Below are 20,153 nucleotides of genomic sequence, written 5' to 3' on the forward strand. Positions count from 1 at the left end.
TATTTGGTTTAGAAAATCCTAAGGCTGCTTCTACTACAATATTTATGTACCTTCACCTTCTTTGTTATTTTTCTTTCTTTCTGAAGAGAAGTCTGAGAGCAACCTGGAAGAAAGAAAGGAATAAAGCTCAGATCCTTTCATAGACCCAAATGCTGCAATTTTCACATGAATTTCAAATGCGGCTGACAAAAACACACCCCAGTTCTCCTTCCAGGTTTCAGCTTCAAACTGCTGATTTGTAAGAATAAGTAACATTCAAAGTCTAAAATGCCCTCAAGTTCACATTTCATCCTACTGAACAAAATACTACAATTTCAACATTATTGAAGAAAGGCTCATCAAAGAGTTATTTACACTACAGGAAAGTTTGGGCTTTGTTAGAGAGCTGCCTACATACTTACCACTCGTAGTGATCATCTAATAAAAACAGTAACTTTAGAACCACCACAATAACTGCTGCTGCAAGGACATCATATTTCACTTTCCTTGTTGATTTATTTCCAGGCGTGAGAGTCAGGAAATCCGCCTCTCCCATGGAAGTCTTTTTGACCACGCGACAAGTCCAGTTGTGCAATTCATCTAGTCAATACAAAGCAGAATATAAGAGGAGTACGTTGAAAGAAGCTAAAAATACTTCTGCAGTGCAAAATAGTGGTCATTAGAGGAAAACACTGCTCCTGTCTTTTGGAACAATTAGCCGTCTTTCTCAGGCTGAGCAGCATTTCGAGATGTTTTCATAGATGGTAGGTAATCTTTGTTGTAATTAAAATAAAAATGATTGACATACATTCACAGGAAAAAAGAATAAACTTTTAAAATATTGTCTAATGTTATTCAAAAGATGGCATTATGTCATCCTTTGTTCCGGGAAAGTAAATCTTAAATCTATATACCTAATAACCCTTAAACTCTAATTTTTAAAAAAACAACAAACCCAAAGCCAAAAATCTGTCAACCCCCTTTTTTTTCTGTCTGTCAGCTTTAAACAAATGTGGGATCGGAGCCAGGCCATAGCAGCACCAGGAGAACCAGGGGCTGCTTAAAGAAGCTTCTGGGCACCGGGCACAAAGCAGACGTTCAACCTGGAGCTGACCCTGTAAGAGCTAATTGCACCTGCTGCCATGGTTTGTAGCAAACCTATACAGCTGCGGCTCCGAAAGCAGCAGCACGCTGTCCATACAGCCCTGTGTTACTCCACGCTTATTTTTCACAGATACAAATCCCCCAAATTTCTCACCATTCCTGTTCAGCAAGAAATACAGGTGGCGATTACATCACCGTTGGATTCCACAAAGGTTAGCAACGTATGACTAAGTACAATCTTAATCCATCTCTACTTTGTATTCTCTTGCTGCTTACAAAGAGCTCACTACAAACCAGTATTTAATCCTCTCATACATAACAGTGGAAGGTAAGTAAAATCTGAAAAGTATAAAAGCACTTCCAAAACAAACCTTCTTGTGACAGCTGCTGATACACTTTCTTGTACTTTCAATCATTTAGCCTACATTTTCACTGTTATTCACTGTCCTGAGAAGCAACGCCAATTCATTTTAGGAGTTGAAACAGCAACAATCATCTTTTTTTCCATTTATAAAAGAGAAACACAAACCATTCACACACAGAAAGTAACAACCAAAACAAAAAGATACTTCTATGTGACAAAAAGTTCAGTAAGCAAGGAAAGAGTAAAGGACAATAGATTCTTCTCTTCTACTAACTTCCAAAGGGTACTGAGAACCTTATTTCTCTGTAATTTACCTGGAAATGCCAAATTTTTAGCCTCTCTTTTCTAAAATGAAATCCCCAAACTATTAATTGTCAGAATGCTTTTTAGGAAAAAAATCTCCATTTACAGGCTATTTGTCTGCAGAAGTCATCTCCAGAGACAAGAGCAGGGCATTTCAGCAGATGCTGCTCATGGACTGGCAGTCATTGGTCTTTCTTTGGTAGGTCAATATTCAATACTTCATTTTAGAATAAAGAAAAATACTTCATACTTACGCAGTACGTTCTGTCAAACCTAAACCAGACCAACCAACCAACCGAGACAAGCTGTTTTCTCACACAGCATCACTCGTTAGTACTAAAATTATTGCTGATACACAGTATCCAGAACACGTGTTCAATATTGCATATTATGCTTCCATTCAGTGCTGAACTTCATGAATCCCTGATCTAGAGTTACTAAACCAGGTGACTTCCACTAGGACCTCTTAGTTCACATCACTACTGAAAGATGTGAAGCAAAGCATCCACTCAACAGCCTCAGAGAGTTAGCACCAGAGAGCACTGCATATCTGGGCCTTCAGTACCTACTTGGATGTTTGATGGAGGCACTTCCTATAGAAATTACCTTTCAGTTCAAGCTTAAGCATGTATAAACTAAAAGGAAAAGAGGAGGCACTTTTAAGAGGAGTAATTTAAGTCTTTTTGCTGGGATTTAATAAACTGAAGAAAAACTTATTGGTTCAGGTTAAGGAAAATATTTACCAGGTAAATTAGCTTCCATCAAGTACTTCATGCACAACACATTTGGATGCAGAAAGCAGTTGTCTGTTATATCTGGAAAACGAGGCAGGTCTAAAAAAGCTGCAAGTTCGACCATTTTGTTGTAGACTTCTTCATATACAGGCCATGACTGCAAAACAGAGTTAAGAGTGTTATGTATTTGTGTTGGTCTATTTGTTATTAATTTTAATAATGAATTTTCTATTTTAATACAGAAACACTGCATTCTTCCAGCACTCTGCATGACTGAACACATGTGCGAGAATGGAGCCAGACTGCAGTACTGCAAAGAGAAACACTGGCTACTTTTAAAGCCCATAAAATGCATATAATACCAATAAAACATTGCTGTTCAGACTGCTGCCAAGCCACTGCCCTCTTAGTGAAGGGATCAATACATTTCCAGACACTCCAAGACTGAAAATGCATTTAAAAACAATAATTAAATAGAAGGTGAAATATCTCAAGAGGTAAGAGATAACAGAATCAGAATGGGTGAGGCTGGGAGGGAGACTCTGATCCCAGCACCCTGCTCAGCTCAGCTACAGCAGGTTGGCCAGGACCGTGTCCCGTTGGATTCTGAGCATTTCCAAAGATGACAACTACCTACAACTGCGTGGCTGACCTGCTATTCCAGTGGTTCACTACCTGCACTGAAGAAAACAATATATATATTTCTTATCATTAAATGGAATTTAATAGCTAATAGTGATGACTATGTTGAAAAATAGTATTTTGTAACTGAGCATCTACTTTATCTGTGTTACTATGCTCCACTGCAATTTCCACAGAAATAAATAGGAGGCATTACTTTCAGAGCAACTAAGTACTTTCCTTTAATTGGAATTTAGCAGAGGCTTACACGTCGCACACAGATTCAGAACTTCCTTGATCAATAATGAATTCAGGGTTTTATATGAATTCTGGATTTTATAGACCAGACTGAGATCAGAGCAATCATGTTTATGACAACAGTAAGACTGAAGTAATGTCTTTTTATCCAATCATTTGGTTTCCTTTCTTTTAATATAAGCTATGTAGCCAATGTTCACATTTTATAGTTTTGGAGTGTTACCATACTTTTTTTTTAAGTGCTCTCCCCCCAGACTGCAGTTAAGACTTGCTTAATTGCATTAATAAATGCTTAAGTAAACGAATAACCCTGCTGTCACTATTGCACATGCCAACTTCTTGTAACAGTTAGGAAGTTGTTCATTAGATTTTCTAAACGGTGTTAAAAAGTGGCTTAGGCTTCTACATGACTATCTTGAGAAACAAGAAAAACACGCATTGCCGGACCTCTGCAAAAGCTCCGGCTCACCGTGCTTCCCTTCCTCTTAAAAGAGCAGCCGTTAATTGAATACCAAAACAAAACCTGAAGCCGATTTCGCCTTTCTCCAGTGTATTTGGAAAAAAAATGAAAGTCCCAGGCGATTCAAATAAAAGCATCGCATAAGTAATGCTCCTAATTAGATACAAAGGAAATGCATTGGATGAACAGCAGCTGAATTAGTAGCTCCTTAATAGCACAGCACAGATGACAATAAAGACACCGAGAATTCAGCCATTTGAAGCATTCCCATTCTCAAACACTGAACAGTGAGGTTATCCGAAGCCTAAATTAACCAAGAGCTGCTTTAAGGTGCATAGCTCTTAATTTGAGGTCCTATCACTTTTTATGAGCTTTTCTCACCACATCAGGCTAAGGAGGCAGCCCTAGGTTCCAGGTCCCAGGGACATCAAGAGCCATTTGGTTCATTTTAAAAGGGTGTAAACAAACAGACAGTTATCAATTTATGTTCATAAAGAGATGTGAACACAACTGGGACACGTGGCTCTAGGACACACTAATCCACCACAGAGACCAACCAAATCAATTACTGCTTCCCAAGGCTCAGCTCTCAAGCTCCACATGCACAACTGCACAACTCGTGCCTCTACAATGCAGAGCTGAGTTACAACAAAGTCAGATGAATGGAACCCTGTGCTTCCAGGAACACACAGCCATCGCCTGAGCTTTGGGCTGTAGGTGTAAGCTGAACCTAACAGATCACATCCCAGCAAGACACATCACAGCAAAGAGCTGGAAGGCTTGAAGGTTAGGACTGAAGAGACCAGAGAGCATTTCTAGCCCTGGAAATTCTTATCTGTCACCACATACACCTGCCTAATTCTGAAGGAGGTCTGATTTCATACAGAAAATCCCTTATGCTGCAAAATCTTGTATGAACTGGGAGGGTTAAAACAAACAGAACACCCAAATTCCACACAACAAGCACAGTAAATACCAGAACGATACTAGGAAAAAGCAAAATACAGCAAAGCAGCAGCCGTCAGAGCCACAGACCAACACCATAGCTGAGGCTCAAAGGGAGCCAAGGAAGTCATCTGGTTCAATTGTGGACCAACTGGGTCCAACCTAGAGCAAGTTGCCCAGGCCTACACCCAGGTAGCCTCCAAATTGATAAATTTTATCACTTTCTACCTAGCTATGCATCTTTTCCACCAAAAACAAACGAACAAAGTGATAAAACAAGCTGCAAAAAAAAACCAACAAAAACAACCCAAAACAACAAATCAACCAGGAAAGCAAGTTTCAGAGCTGGGGCTTCCTTTCAGTGAAAGCACAGCCTCCAGCACTCCTGGTTAAACCCCAAGGTGGGAGTCCTTGGACAAGAGGGTATTAGACCACACACCACACATTCTCGAAGTACAACTTTCACATACCCAATCACAAATTAAAAGATTTTGCATTACTTATTTGCAGTTGTGTTTCTGTGTTAAATATTAGGACAACTCCCCAGTCCATCAGCACATGGAATTACTAAGCTCTCACTTTGTTTCGAGAACCTGGGAAACACTCCACATATAAAACTCAGTTACAAACCCTTGAGGGCACTTAATAATTTCAGGAAGACTGACAGAAAACCCTTTTAAAGTCATGCCATCTGATAGCCCTTTCAGGTGTTTCGCAAGCTGGAATTTCTTCAAGACTGATCAACAATGCTGACAGAGCCCATAACTCGTCCAGAATGGGTACAGAGGTTACTGAGAACTTCTCTTAACAGCATTGTCTTGAAAATCTTTTGTACCTCATTCTCACACATGACAAACAAGGTAACTTCAGGTCTTCTACAGAAAGCAGCGTGGAAGATTACTACTACTTTATGGTTTTCTTTTTTCTCTCTGCCCAACTCCAGCTTTGCATAGGAAGAAGAATACATAATGTTTAGTTGGTAAAGATGTATCTAGTATAAGATTTTCATTATAATATACACTCATTACACTATTTAAATTAGTTGCATTTATCGTTCAAAATTACATGAAATTTTTCACCCATGTTAGAAAAGAACCACCCGGTTTTCAGAAGCAGGTGAGCCAAACTATTAACATGATAATCAGATCACAGCAGCAGGTAATTGTTTTGGGTGAGCCAAGATTGCAGCCTCTCCTACTTGTTTGGACAGTATCAGGATGTTGCTGATCAACAAGTAGAAAACAGTATACAAGTGGCTGACTTTCTAGATTCACTTGCAGGCTCCACAGCTTCTTGTTTCAAATGTGGTCTAACTGACTTTCTTCTTAGATGACTGTATAGACAGTTTTCGCCTCCTGTATCAGGACAAGAAACCAGGAGTAATTACTTACATATTCACAGTTCTGTTTATATTATTGTGAATATGTTCTATCTTTCTGAAAAGAATTGAAGAGCTGTTTCAAATCTTTTATATCTTTTTCTTTTTCCCTATTGCACTCCTTTCCAGTACTTTTCCCTAGTACAGTTCCCTTCATCATCCATTTAATCACAAATTTCCCAAAGATTCTTTCCTTCCCATACCTGCATGTTTTCTGAGGCTCTACCTTCACCTGTGCTGCTTGCATTCAGTAGCAGACATCCTTCTACGAGATTCCTTTAACAGCCATTTAATTCTGGAATCTACTTCCCTTTTAATTATTGGCTTTTTATAGGTTGTTGGGGATCTCTGAAATGTAGTCTACATACGCTTGGAATTATCTGAATATCAGCAAACCTCATCACTTTCAAGAAGACCGAGTCAGTCTAGCCTGAATTTGAAAAACTGTGTCAAATTTCTCAAGAAATGGACTAAGAAAGGGGTTTAACCTGAAGATTTGGAAAACACCCAGTTATGAAGCTTGGATAAGAGTGTATGCAACAGAACCCAGAAGCCGGTTCACTAAAGCAAGGCACGTCCATAAAACAGAAGATATTTAGTTAGAAGTTAATAAGCCCATCAGAGTACTACAAATGGGTACTCCAAGAGGGTACTCTAATGTGTGTAAACACCTCTGAACAAAGCCTGCGTTGAGACATACGCTGCCAGGAACCAAGCTAGCTTTAGAACTAGCTAAGGTAAAATGAGCTATCACAGCAGTCAATCAAGTGCTCTGCAGAGCCTGGCACACTGTGCTTTGCTTCTGCTACTCAGCTACTTCAGCTAAGCTGCATTCGTTCTCTGGAGCAGAAAGCTGTCCTCCCCTCCTTGGGTAGGATACAGCCCACGAGGTTGCACAAAGAACTGCCAATAAAGGCAATAAACAAATCAGCTGTGAAATGTACACCCAAACTAGTATTTAATGCTGAATGACCTTGTGACCTAATTGTTATGTGATACCTAATGTGATCGGAAAGCCCAAACTCCTAAGATGACTGAAGTTCATTTCCCCATGCTGGGGTCCTGCCCTCACCAATCCACTATTCTTGTGCACTTGTACTAATCTGGCTGCCCCACTCAAATACGCACCAACAAATCTTACTGATGGATATTTTTTGTGTCTTTTTTTCCCCCTTCTGCATAACATCTATCTGCCTCATCATCACCCCACCTGCAGCAGCATGAAATTACTGCAATAACCATCACACGCAAATTAAGTGCACTTTAATGTTTTACCACTAATAAAACCTTCAGAAATAGATAACATTCTTTTCCCACCTAAGTGAGATGGCCAAACTAAGGTAGAGAGCTGTGTTGCAGTTAGACTCCACGCAGAGTAAAGCTAAATTCTGTATGAACAGTTTCTTTGCTGGAGTACAGGGTATATACCAGAGACAAAGGCCATTTAGAGGATGGGGACCATTACCACTGCTGTACAAAACTGTCTCAGTCTCAAATTGCTGGTGCACGTGTAAGGATTCCGGGGAGAACCACTGCTCCCCCATCCCTCCCTAGGTCATCATCGGAAGCAGAGGACCAGGTTCAATTGGCACTGAGCATGGCTTGGTACCACCATTTTAGTGTGGATGAAAGGAGCAGATGCAGTTCTTCAAACACTGATATCCATGAATCATATACAGATGCTGATGTAACAGCAAAGGGTGTGCCTGGAATTATTAAAAGGGAACCCAATGACAGGAAGAACAAAGGCAGGTGAAACTGCTACAGCTCCATTCGTGCAACTGCTGAAAAATACATCGCGTGCAAGAGTTCTGCTAGGAAAGGCAAGAGACATAGGATATGCTTGAAGTTGGTACTGAGGATTGTTGTAGAGAAAAGATCCATTTTAGAAGAGGGCTCAATAAACAATGTTTACACATTGAGAGAATTAATTCTAGGCGTGCTAGGATATTTGACTGCATGGGATTGACGCAGGCAGTTTTTAATCAAGGAACGGTACGTGAATGATGAGCCAGCAACCTACATGCAAGAGAAAGAGCTAACTGAGCATTCAGCACAGATCATGAAACCACACAAACATAGGGGCTGGAGATCATCTAGTCTAACCCCCAACAGTGTACCTTTACTGAAAAAAAAAAGTTGTTTGGCTCTATTGCAGGCTTTTTAATATCCTACTTTTGCCTTGTTCATTAGGCAGTTCCTGGCTAAAGTGGTTTTTGAATAAATGAGTTTCAATATTATTAAACCAACAGGGAGACGTGCATGAATGCTGCTCTGCTCATGCTCAAGTTAAATCTGAGCAACCAATATTCTTCTAAAAAATGTGGTCTTTCTATAAATGGAGAGAGCAATCCAGCAGGGAACTGAACTGTCATAAACATATTGAGCTACAGGACTTCAGGAACAGATTTTATTGAATTTCATAAATATTTTAGTAGGTTTGTTTTCTTTCTTCATTAAGTAATGCTTGAAGGCAGGTATGGACAAGCTAGAGTTTCTGTTACACAACAGCAAGCTCCCGTGATAAACTTGATTACAATAACCCTTTCAGCAGTGAACTTCCTCCTCAGCTTTTTTTTTTTTAAATAAAAGCCTCGCCCTTGATTCTTTCCATTCTGCACTATTCTCTTTTTTGTGAACGAGTAGTACATGCACCTGCTAAAAGTGAACAAGAATACAAAATTACAAAGAAAGAAAGAAAGGGAACAAATAACAGAGAGAAGGAACCCCCCAAATTAAGATTACAGAGTATGGCAAAAGCACTGCAGACCAAAGCAGGAATTGCTGCTTGTTTTGGAAAGCAAAAGCAGCATGGCTGATTAGCAGAATTTGTATGGCTGGAATTCTCCACCTCTTAGAAGATTTTTAAAAATAAACAAGAATGACTGGCTTCTGTGTCAATTTGAATTCCTTCAAGAGCTGCCATTAAAAACAAAAATCAGAGGGCTCATTCAAATTTCAACTGGGAGAATGGGGATCCTTCCACATCAGACAAAATGGGATTTTGCAAAAGGACCTCAGTAAATAGTTTTAGCTCAGCTACAAACAAGCCTAGGAGGTGCACATCCCAGAAGCAGAAAGCTGCTGTCATTATGACTGAACACTCTGGAAGAAAACAGAACGAACGTACTGACCTGCATTCATGAGTTAATTCATCGATTTCATCAGCAATTCCTCAGTTTGACTCAGACTCAAACTAAAATATAAACACACAGTGCACCAAAATCCAGGCTGCAAAACAATCCCAAGGGCAGTGGTTTCCTCAGAGATGTGTGATGACTTGAAGTCATGGGTATTAGCCAGGATCAGATTATGAAGTGGTACGAAATCCTTTTGAATAGGCAGCGTGAAAGAAAAACTTATTAAACAAGGTGACAGCTCCACAGGGTTTAGGAAATCTTGAGGGTTACTCATGGCAGTACCCCAGGTGCACAGTGGTGCCTTGGGGAAGTCTCTCCATCCGGGGGTCCCAACAGTAAGGGAGCAGCAGTGCCCCGTTACCCCCAGCCTGAGCAGAACAGCCACCACAGCACCTGATGGGCACCCAAGCACAAAACAGAGCAAATGCTCTGCAGCTGTGCTGGCTTTACCTAGCACGTGCTAAAGCAGGCTTAAACTCCCACGTTAGATGAAGAAAAGGAAAAGACAGACAAGCAGCTCATGACTTTGTGCATTAAACTGCAACGCTATCTTGTTATAGAAACAGTAAGCGATTAAATGATTAATAGCTACACCCTAACACACTTTGCAAATACCTTCAGTAATTCCTAAAATCTGCACACTCAACTTTATAATCTTAGTCACAATTCAAAGACGTGAAAGTAAGACTGTATTAGTGTAATCTGTTCACAAATCCAAGACCTATGCTTATCTTAAAAACCAAAAAGAAACAAACAGAAGGTTGTTTAGAAGTATTACCAGTAACGTGTAAAAACACCTGTCTCCCAGAAGACCCACTATTTACCCTCACTTTTTCTCTTTTACCTTATCTTTTTCACTTCTACCTTGCCACATTTTTAGGTCAGACTTTGTGCCATTGTTCTTTCCTGCTCCTAGCGTTGGGAAGAAAAGTAGCTGGTTTTCATTAATTATCTCACAAAGTTTCACCATCCCAAAAAAGTTTCTCCAGAGCACAAAACCCACAAATTGAAACCCTAACTTTAATCCCAGAACAGCAACAAAAAGTGGCTGTACCACTTCTATCCAAGATCTGTTTAGCCTTGTGTCCAGCAGCAAGCGAGAGAGATGAGTGGGAAGGAATTTAAGAGCCAAGTAAGCCACAAGGACACCTTCCCAATTTTTTGTCCAGCTTCACACAGTTTGTGGCTGAGCCAACACTTATAGTTCTGCATGCCTTTTCTTCTGTGGGCCTTGTCCAGTCACTCTCTGACCCTACTAGCACCCAGAATGTCTGACAGCAATAAGTTCCACCAATTATCCACAAGATACACAAAGAAAAATTCTCTGCTGTTTGATTCTGAACCAGCAGACCAGCAAATTTTGTCTGGTGCTTCCCAAGAAGCGATACTGGGAGAGAATCAGAATGGCTGCCGTCTGAACAAAATAAACCATCACCATTCTTTAACTTGAAAGGTAAATAGATACACTGAATTGTTTCTTGCCTAGGAAACCTGTATCTGCTTTTGATCATCCTTGTCACTCCACAAATCGATTTTTTTTTTTTTTTTGAGAGAGAGGGTAAGAAAAACAAAACAACCAAAACAAAAAGAAGAAAAAAAAACAACAAAAGAAACCAACCAAACAAATCAGAAAACACCCCAAAACCAACAGCAGCAAAAAAAAAACAAAAAGCAACCAACAAATCAATCCAACCAGAATTCCATAGCGTGAGGAGTATGATGGATTTATACATTAACAATGCTTCATTCTACAGTTCCTTATTAGAAGTCAGGAATTACTAGAAAATAATTCTAATATAGCTGGACTAAAACAGCTGCATGCTTGAAAACACCATGAAGAAATTGTAGAAACCCGTATAATTAAGATCATGCAGATATTTAAATTAAGGTTGGTACATGAACATAACATTGATCATATCAGCTTCCAGAGAACATTAAAACATTTCTACTTGAAAAAAAATCACTTCCTATTAGACAGACTTAATGGGCATTTCTGTTGATTCAGATACACCTTATGGGTGTACTTGGACACAAAGCAGATATTGGTGAAAAAAATACATTTCTATTTAATTGAAGCTTGTGGGTCAATGAATCAGTCTTTTCTTAAAGAAGAGCAAAAATTAAATGCAATGCTTGCCCACTGTGATCTTTACCCACTATAATGATGCCACACAAAAAAACCAAAGCTTGTACTGTATCTGTCTTTTTAAGTTTTTCTCCTTCCCACATAATGTCTTTATTTCCTACTCTTCTCTCCCAGTAGTCTCAAAATAACATCAGCTCAAAATCCATCAACTGCTGGATAGGATGAAAACCTTAGAAGCTGAAGAAGAACTGTATTTGCTTTATCTATATTCTCGTAACAATCAAGCTGAAAGATTATGTATTTCAGTAGATGCAGAAGGGAGCAGTTTTCTTGCATAAGAAATCTGGTTAAGAAGGCAGCAGGTTTTGTTGTTTTTTTCCCAACTCATTCAAAGCTGTTTGCAACACAGAAGAAGTTACTTGCCTCCATAACACAATTTTTCTACAAGTCTAACTCTCTAAAAATGCTCAGCAGACTGTTTTATTTTAAAAACCATCTTCAGAGTAGACAATGGCTTAATTTATCAACATTCTCATTTTAATCAATAAACTTCCAAATGGCAATGTCAAATTAATTCAGATGTCAATGTCAACTTAGAGAATGCACTGTTATCACCCATCAAATTAACAATGCCAAATCAGTCACCAAATGGTAGGCCTACTACAGACAGCAGAAAGTAGGCTCACAATCACAGGGTCTCGTTCTCATGAGGGACTTCGATCACTTTGATATTTACCAGAAGAGCAACATTATCAGGCACACATGGTCCTGGAGTTTCCTGCAGTGCATGGAAGGTAACCTTCTGACACAAGTGGTGGAAAGGAGTGCTGCTGGACCTCCTTAAAAACAGGAAAGGTCTGGTTGGGTACATGAAGGCTGAGGGCATCCTTGGATGCAGTGACTACGAGTCAGTAGAATTCAGGATCTTTATCAATGACATCAATGATGAAATCAAGTGCCCTGTCCCTGGAGGTGTTCAAGGCCAGATTGGATGGGGCCCTGGGCAGCCTGGTCTAGTACTGAATGTGGAGGTTAGTGGCCCTGCATGTGGCAGGGGGGTTGGAGATTCATGATCCTTGAGGTCCCTTCCAACCCTGGCCATTCTGTGATTCTGTGACCTTGCATGGAAGAAGCAAGGCAATACATAGCATTGCCAACCAAGATTTCAGGAGAGCCAACCCTGACTTCTTCAAGGACCTACTTGGAGGCATCCCATGAGTTTCAGCGTTGGAAGGTAATGGGGTCCAAGAGAGTTGGCTGACATCCAAGCATCACTTCCTCCAAGCTCAAGATTGGTGCATCCCTAAGAGTAAGAAATCAGGTAAAGGTGGGAGGAGACCCACATGAACGAGCTAGCAGCTCATGGAAAAATTCATATGGAAGAAGAAAGTCCATGGACAGCAGAAAAGAGGTCTGGTCTCTTGGAAGTAACATAGGAATGATGTCAAGGCACGCAGGGATACAGTGAGGAAGGCTAAGACCGCCTTGGAAATAAAACTGACTAGGAAGGTCAAGGACAACAAGGAAGGCTTCTGTAAGTATGTCAATAGCAAAAGGAAGACTATGAAAATTGTTGGTCTGCTGCTGAATGAAGTGGATGTCTTGTTAACAGAGGACACTGAGAAGGAAGGCACAGTTACTGAATGCCTTCTCTGCTTCAGTCTTTGCTGTTAGGACTGCCCTTGAGGAATCCCAGACCCTGGAGATAAGAGAGAGTCTGTAGAAAGGAAGACTTCTTTGTTGAGGAGGATCCGATCAGAGATCATCTAGGCAAATCTGAGACACACAAATCTATGGGTCCCAATGGCATGCACCCAAAAGTGCTGAGCTGCCAAGAAGCTTTCTATCACCTTTGAAAGGTCTTGGGGAATGGGAGAGGTGCCTGAGGATGATAAGGATAGCGAAGCACCAGAACAGGCTGCCCAGAGAGGCTGTGGAGTCTCGTTCTCTGGAGACACTAAAAACTTGTCTGGATGCTTTTCTGTGTAACCTACTGCAGGAAATCTGCTTTAGCAGGGGGTTGGATTAGATCTCCGTAGGCCCCTTCCAACCCCTGTGATTTCCTCAGCAAGAATTTCTGTTGAGTGACCTCATAAAATACTCAGAATACAGAAGTAGGCAGAGGAATTTCACTCCTCCTTAGACATTGGGACAGAAATCATAAAGCCCTAAAACAGTGATTCACTTCATCTACCCCTCCTAGAAGAGTACTATAATTAGGAGACTCAATCTACACCCACAACTAAAGAAACACGAGCACTTAAGAAACACTGTCAAGTTTATAAACTTCTATTAACATACAGAAACTCTGTAATGAAGCAAATGTTAATCCATCTGCTTTTAAGCTGATGAAATTGTAGATCCAGAAATAGCATCTTTGATATCAAACAATCCCAAAGTATGAAATATCATTTGCTCGGTTATGCTACATCCAGCTTAGGGTACAAATCAAGGAACAAAACGAGCGTGGAGGAATTAGCCTGAAGGGCTGGATAAATACCCTTAGTTCCTAATGATATTAAAAATGATCACCATGAGATTTCTAAGGCTCTTCAGTGGTCAGTTTGGCTTTGTATGAGTTTATGCCACCACTACAGTTCACCCAGAACATCAACCCCCTGGCTCCAAGCACGGCAGGTGCAGCAGTGTGCTCTGCAGCCATTCCCACTAAGAGTGCTCACAGACAATGCATCATTCTCTGTGCTCTTGGGGTTTGAGTACAGACCTCATCTCCCGTGTGACAATACTGCTCAGCTACTTTGCTATGTGAGAAGTAACCCACTTCTTTTTACTGTATTTAAAAGAACAATGAAAAATAACTTGATCTTTGTTCTTAGCACACGTGGGAAGAACGACCCACATGAGCAAAATAAGCACACCAGCTCCACAAGCTTGTCCAGCCCTTGAGGAGATGGGCTGAGTGTCTGCAAAGAGAGAAGAATGAATGCTCTAGTAACAGTTTCTCTCCTATGTTCCATGTGATGTACATCAAGAAACTACATTTATTCTACCTAATGAGAATGTAAGTGAGAGAGGTACTTGCTTTCCAAAGCCTCCAAAAGCAGATGCTATCTGTCTAGGTTTAGGCACTTCAAACACAGGAAAATATTTCACCAATGTGTGATACACTCCCGATTTCAAGAAAGAAAACAGAAGGAGCTCAAAGTATGTTACAAGTAAATGCAAACAACTGTTTCCAGCATTAATAAGCTGAGCAATAGACTAAGTTCGATATCTAAGTGATCAACGTTCTCCATTCAGTACCATAAACACAAAAAACTAGTTTTTAAGAAACCTGTAATGGTGATTCTACCTCTGGTCATAGCATACCTTCTTTATTCAATCAATCCTAATAGCATAAATTACACTAACTCCTTTACACTTTGACAAAGATTATTAGAAATTAATGAGGAATAAATGTTAAATGAGTTCTAAGATTGAGCCATTATCCTTAAAGCCTCAAGACTACAGCCAAATTCTAGTTTTTGTTGCATACAGAAGGTAACCATCAAAGTTTTTAGCAATTTTCTTTTCTTAACCCATGAGAAATCCTCCTATTTTATACTTTCCTCCAGGCTAATCGTCAGTTCTTCTGCCCCCAATATTCACAGGGAAATCAAAACCAGGAGGCGTATTAAACTTCTTAAACTCATCAGCTAAATTTACAAAACAAAACTGATTTTACTATGCTTGAACAATGCTGAGTTGATTCAAATGTGTGGTGCAACCCTATTTTATTCAAAACAGCTCTTACTGAGCAACTAAATTATTAGATGGTCACAAGGCAAAAAATGTCTACAGGTTACAAGTATTAACAACTGCATTCCCATTATAATTTTGCCTATAATCACAATAATTAGAAATAAGGGCAAAATCTGAGGTTTGACATCTGCCATCACGGTAAAAGTCAGCAACACGTAGCCACACTGTAAGACAAGAGATTATCATTATGGAATCATCACAAACTTGGAAGCAAAGGGGTCCAACACTGAGCAGCACAAGGATACAAATTCCAAATTTAAAGCTTGTTCTCAGTTATAACAGTAAAATATACCAAAATCCCCAGCTCCTGCCTTAAAAGGATGTACTTTAGGCCTCTCCAAACGCAGCATCGGTTGGTCACTGCCTGACAGCTCTTGGTTTTTTAGATAATGGGAGAATGTAACAGGAGGTGCACAACTCAACAACAATCTCCTGGATAAAAGAGGCAAGAAACAGCATTGTAGATATTCTGCAATGAAATGAAAGGTGAAGGCAACTAAACCATACAAAGCAAAGAAGGTAGACAAAAAAAAATATCCACCATCACCAAAAGAACCTTTAATTTCAAGGTAAATAGGCAAGCCATGAAACAAATAGGAATAAATAGAAAGTTTGTTCTGTATCTGGAAGAAGAACAAGAATCCATCTTGTTAAAATAATATGGAAGGCAGAGAAAATTTATGCCTGTAAAAAAGTAAAGCAGTATCTGATAAAATGAAGTATTTCACAAAGGATAGGCCTAGGAAATTTACACACAAGAAGCTTCAAGGAAATAACCGAGGAGCTCAGGAGTTCTCTGAAACACAAATGTTGTTTTTTTAAATATCTTAAGAAATTCTGAAGATCAAAGGACACAGAAAATTAATATTAAAAAATGTAAACGGGAAGATGCAGGAACTCTACAATGATTAGCCTGGCATGGATTCTGAAGAAAACAGTACAATGACAATGGGAAAAATGGGAGCTAAAAATACCCTGTCAGTCAAATAACCTTCATAAGGTCATACAAGGAGAGAGCCAGCGGAAGCTTCAGCTCCAACAAGGAGATCTACAGGTGCTGCTTCTCTGAAAAGAGCATTCTCCTTGTTTATGGAAAGCTAGCTGATACAAGGGGAGCCAATAAATAAAAAGGCAGCAGAAATCCACTGGGGGACTCATGATAACACCTCAAACACAAAAACAGCTGCTCCACTGAAAAAAAAAAAAAAAACACATGCAAAACAAAGAAGCAAAACACAACTGTCTTTAATATAATGGACACACATAGATACAAAAGTACTGCTAAGAATTAAAAAAATAAAAGTAAATAAAATCATAAGAACAGCAAGACAATGCAATCTATGGACTGCTATAAAAGAAGAAAGCAAGACTCAAAGAGTTTCCGTGTAGAGAAGTTTGCCTGCCATTGCTTACAGCAAGCCTTTCACAATCAAAAGCAGACAGAAACATAATAATCGAAGCTAGAGAGGATGTGTGCGTGCAGGTGTGCAAGATATGCACTCCTCTAACTCAAAAAAAATAATCATAGAATCACAGAATAAAACTCTCTGCACCGAAGAAGCACATTCTGAGAAGAGCTGAAGAGTCTTCCACCACACTTGAGAATACACTATGGCGCCTATTCCAACACCAGCACTCCATACTTGAGGGAAAGGAAGACTCGGGATGAATGACACCTTTTCTTAGGGCACCAAATATATGCACCGCTTTTCAAGCTCTTCTTTTTCCTATCAAAGCCAACATCAGACCATAAATACAAATCAAAATTTTTATTAAACCGAACACAATGGAGTACTGCCCAGAATTACTGACACAGAACAAATCACAGCAACTCAGTATAGTACAGGAAGCAATGATGAAGAAATCAAGGCTGAAAGCAGGTGAAGACAATTAAGAATAAATTTAAAACCAACCAGAAAATAAACTGATTTGAAGAGTCCTAGGCCACAAAGCGTATCAACACTATTCTGTAAAGTGAAGTGTTCAGTGGCCCTCTGAACAGGACTGACCAACATTCACTGACCATCCATGCTCTCCTAGTCCTTCACCCCTTAGGAAAAAACCCTGTTCTTAACAGGTTCAGGAAGAAAAGAGCTATTTGAATGCCACAGGTGAGACTGAAGGAAGGGAACTTCACCAAGGTCACACATCTGGCTCCTCGCCATGCCTGGATACTCGTGCGTCTAAAATGAAGGCCATTCCAGGAGCTCTTCAGAACAACCGGACCTGAAAGCTATTTATGAGGCTACACCTATCCTGTTCCACACAGCACACACTACAAACTGACGTGTCTGTTATCTTCAATACTTTGGTAAATCAAGTTGCACAACAGTCATGGGAGTCATCTGCTTACCTATAGACATGTAAGTTTGCGTGCGCGTCAATAACCTGAGAATCAAACCAAAAATCATTCCCAGACACACAAAATAATAATAAAATATCAACCTGCAATCAGGCAGGAATGGAGGAAAAAAAAAAAAAAATTGGTGTGGTGCTTCACCAGAGGACAAATGCTATCAAAAAAAAAAAAAAAAGCTGAAATCAAATTTGCCACAGAGCTTTATATGGACTACTACTGATACACAAGCTAGTTTTAAGTCCTACACTAGCAGGCTTTTAAAGGTAAATAACCTCTGCAATAAGGAAACAAAAATGATTTCCACCTAAAAGAGATGACTGTTCATCAAAGATGCATTAACTACTGGCAAATGCCTTCAGATTAAGAGGGATTAACTGTAGTTAACTGAATTGCAAATAGGAAGAAAAAACCTTGATCTCCTCTATAAAAAAAGTCATCAAGAAAGAAAAAAAACAAGTATTATGGAGACTGCTATTAGTCTGCTTTAGCAAAAAGCTTTTCCCCCCCCACAGCAGAAGATGAACATTTCCTTTTCTTCTGCTGTCTTGGGAATTTAGAAATTCCAAATTAAGAACTCAGAAGCATCCTGCTACTGCTGCTGTTTGCCCCATGAACGTACTTTTAGATAAAACCCACTTCTCAAATGCTAACTTTTAACACGCATGATTTTAATAGAGGAAGGGGTAAGCACAGGATGTGCGATGAAATGAAGGCTTAAAAAGGAGAGCATTGGGAAAAATGAATACGTATGGAAAATAAATAACTCATTTCCCATTTTACACAAAGCTCTTGAATGAAGAACTTTTATCCTTCATAAAATACTCGTCACATAGTGCTTATCTCCTCTTATAGCCTGACACATTTGTCTAAAGGTGTCCAAAAAAAACCTTCATGGATGGTTTTAAGCAAAGCTCACCCTGTACAGAATGCAAAAATACAGAAAACACCCTTCTTATTAGCTGTTCCATTACTAAATCCTGCATAATTTAATTGCCACCTACACTGAAGATGTGACAGAGAATACAAGGCATGCTACACCATGAAGATCACAGCACACTGGAGATCAGAAGGGATCCCTGGAGATCACTGAGCCCATCCCCTGCTCAAAGCAGGGCCAACTACAGCAGGTTGCTCAGGACCATGTCCACTCAGGCTTTGAGCATTTCCAGAGATGGAGGCTTCACAGTAATTTTGGGCAGCCTGTTCCAGTGTTCAGTCACCCTTGCAGTATGTAAAAATAAATAAATAAATTAGAAAATCTTATGTTTAAATTAAAGCTCCTGTTTTTCCAAAATGTGCCCACTGAGTCTTGCCCACTGTTTCTGATGTTCAGTGAAAGGAGTCTGACTCCATCTGCGCTCCTTCCTATTGAGCACTTACTCATTTTACTGCAATGAAGCCCCTGCTCAGGGATAAAAAAAAAACTCAGCTCCCTCAGCCTCTCTTCCCATGACAGATACGACGTTCTTTCAGCACCTCCAACTTCTAAATTGCAAGCAAGACAACGAAATGCCATCAGTGATATAGACTCACTCCCTGCGTTACACACAGCACTGACACTGATTGGCTGGAAATGCTAAGGAAAGCTACATGCATTCAGTTCCACCAACTGAATAACAGTAAGAGTAAAAAATGTTGGACACACACACACAACTGTGTAGATAGAAAGTAGATGCAACTCACCTTGTAGTAACTATTGCATTTATTTTTTAAAGCTGTAATAACTTCAACCTTGCACAAATTCTGGAATCTTTATGCTGGATACCTGGAAAATTGTTACTGAAAATAGTTTTTTAAGCCACTGAGAGCACTTATACCTATGGTGACTCTTACTGAGTTATAATTCATCTATGTTTAACTGATAAGACAGTAGCTTACTATGATTTTGTATCTTAAGCAACCATGTAGCTACTACTTGATTAAAATTTGGGTTGCAGTCAGCCAGCACAGGAAACAATTAAATTTACTAACAAAATGGTTAAGAAAATAATTAAAAAAACCCAAACAACTACCGAATAACCTAGTGAAACAGCTGTTTTTGAAAATATTATCAGTTTGCATTCACCAGACTTGAAATGCAACAAATAATGACATGAAAAACAAGGCATGTAAGAGGGCGTGTAAGATGCTTTAATGACCATAATTTGATAAAAAGTTTTTCCACAGAATCAGAGAATGGTTGGGTTGGAAGGGACCTCACAGCCCGCCCACCCAACCCCTGCCATGGGCTGGCTGCCCCCCATCAGCTCAGGTTGCCCAGGGCCCACCCAACCCGGCCTTGAGTGCCTGCAGGGATGGGGCACCCACAGCTCTTGGGCAGCTGTGCCAGAGCCTCACCGCGCTCTGAGTAGATTACTTCCTCTTAACATCTAACTTAAATCTCCCTTCTGCTAGTTTAAAGCCATTCCCTCTTGTCCTGTCACTATCAGAGAAGACATGGAGCACAACTGTCTACAGAATACCATATACAGAACACCAAGGAGAAAAAAACATAGGCTGTGCTTTGAGGATAGAGTATTGCACAATCTGACTTCCTGCTCCAGGACAACCACCTGGTCTCCTGAATATCTCAAAACTCAGATGTCAAAACTGGATACAGGTGGATAAACGATTGGCAATCTCTGTGTTGCAATGAGAAGTAAGATCGTTCTGAAACATAA

General features: G+C 39.9%; 1 protein-coding gene across 3 annotated transcripts in view; it reads right to left on the reverse strand.

The window, feature by feature from the left end:
• TAF1B (TATA-box binding protein associated factor, RNA polymerase I subunit B) overlaps window positions 1-20,153 on the reverse strand; it is a 44,202-nt gene that overhangs the window by 10,305 nt on the left and 13,744 nt on the right. For 2 of the 3 annotated variants that reach the window (XM_048936204.1, XM_048936206.1), the window contains exons 9-11: window positions 2,494-2,641; window positions 402-579; window positions 51-103 (exon numbers count right to left, since the gene is read on the reverse strand). In XM_048936204.1, coding sequence (XP_048792161.1) covers window positions 51-103; window positions 402-579; window positions 2,494-2,641 — 379 coding nt within the window. The remainder of the gene's footprint in view (window positions 1-50; window positions 104-401; window positions 580-2,493; window positions 2,642-20,153) is intronic. The other variant, XM_048936205.1, reaches the window with a different exon arrangement.

This window comes from Lagopus muta, chromosome 2 (assembly GCF_023343835.1).
Source record: "Lagopus muta isolate bLagMut1 chromosome 2, bLagMut1 primary, whole genome shotgun sequence".
In the NCBI taxonomy this organism is placed as follows: Eukaryota; Metazoa; Chordata; class Aves; order Galliformes; family Phasianidae; genus Lagopus; species Lagopus muta.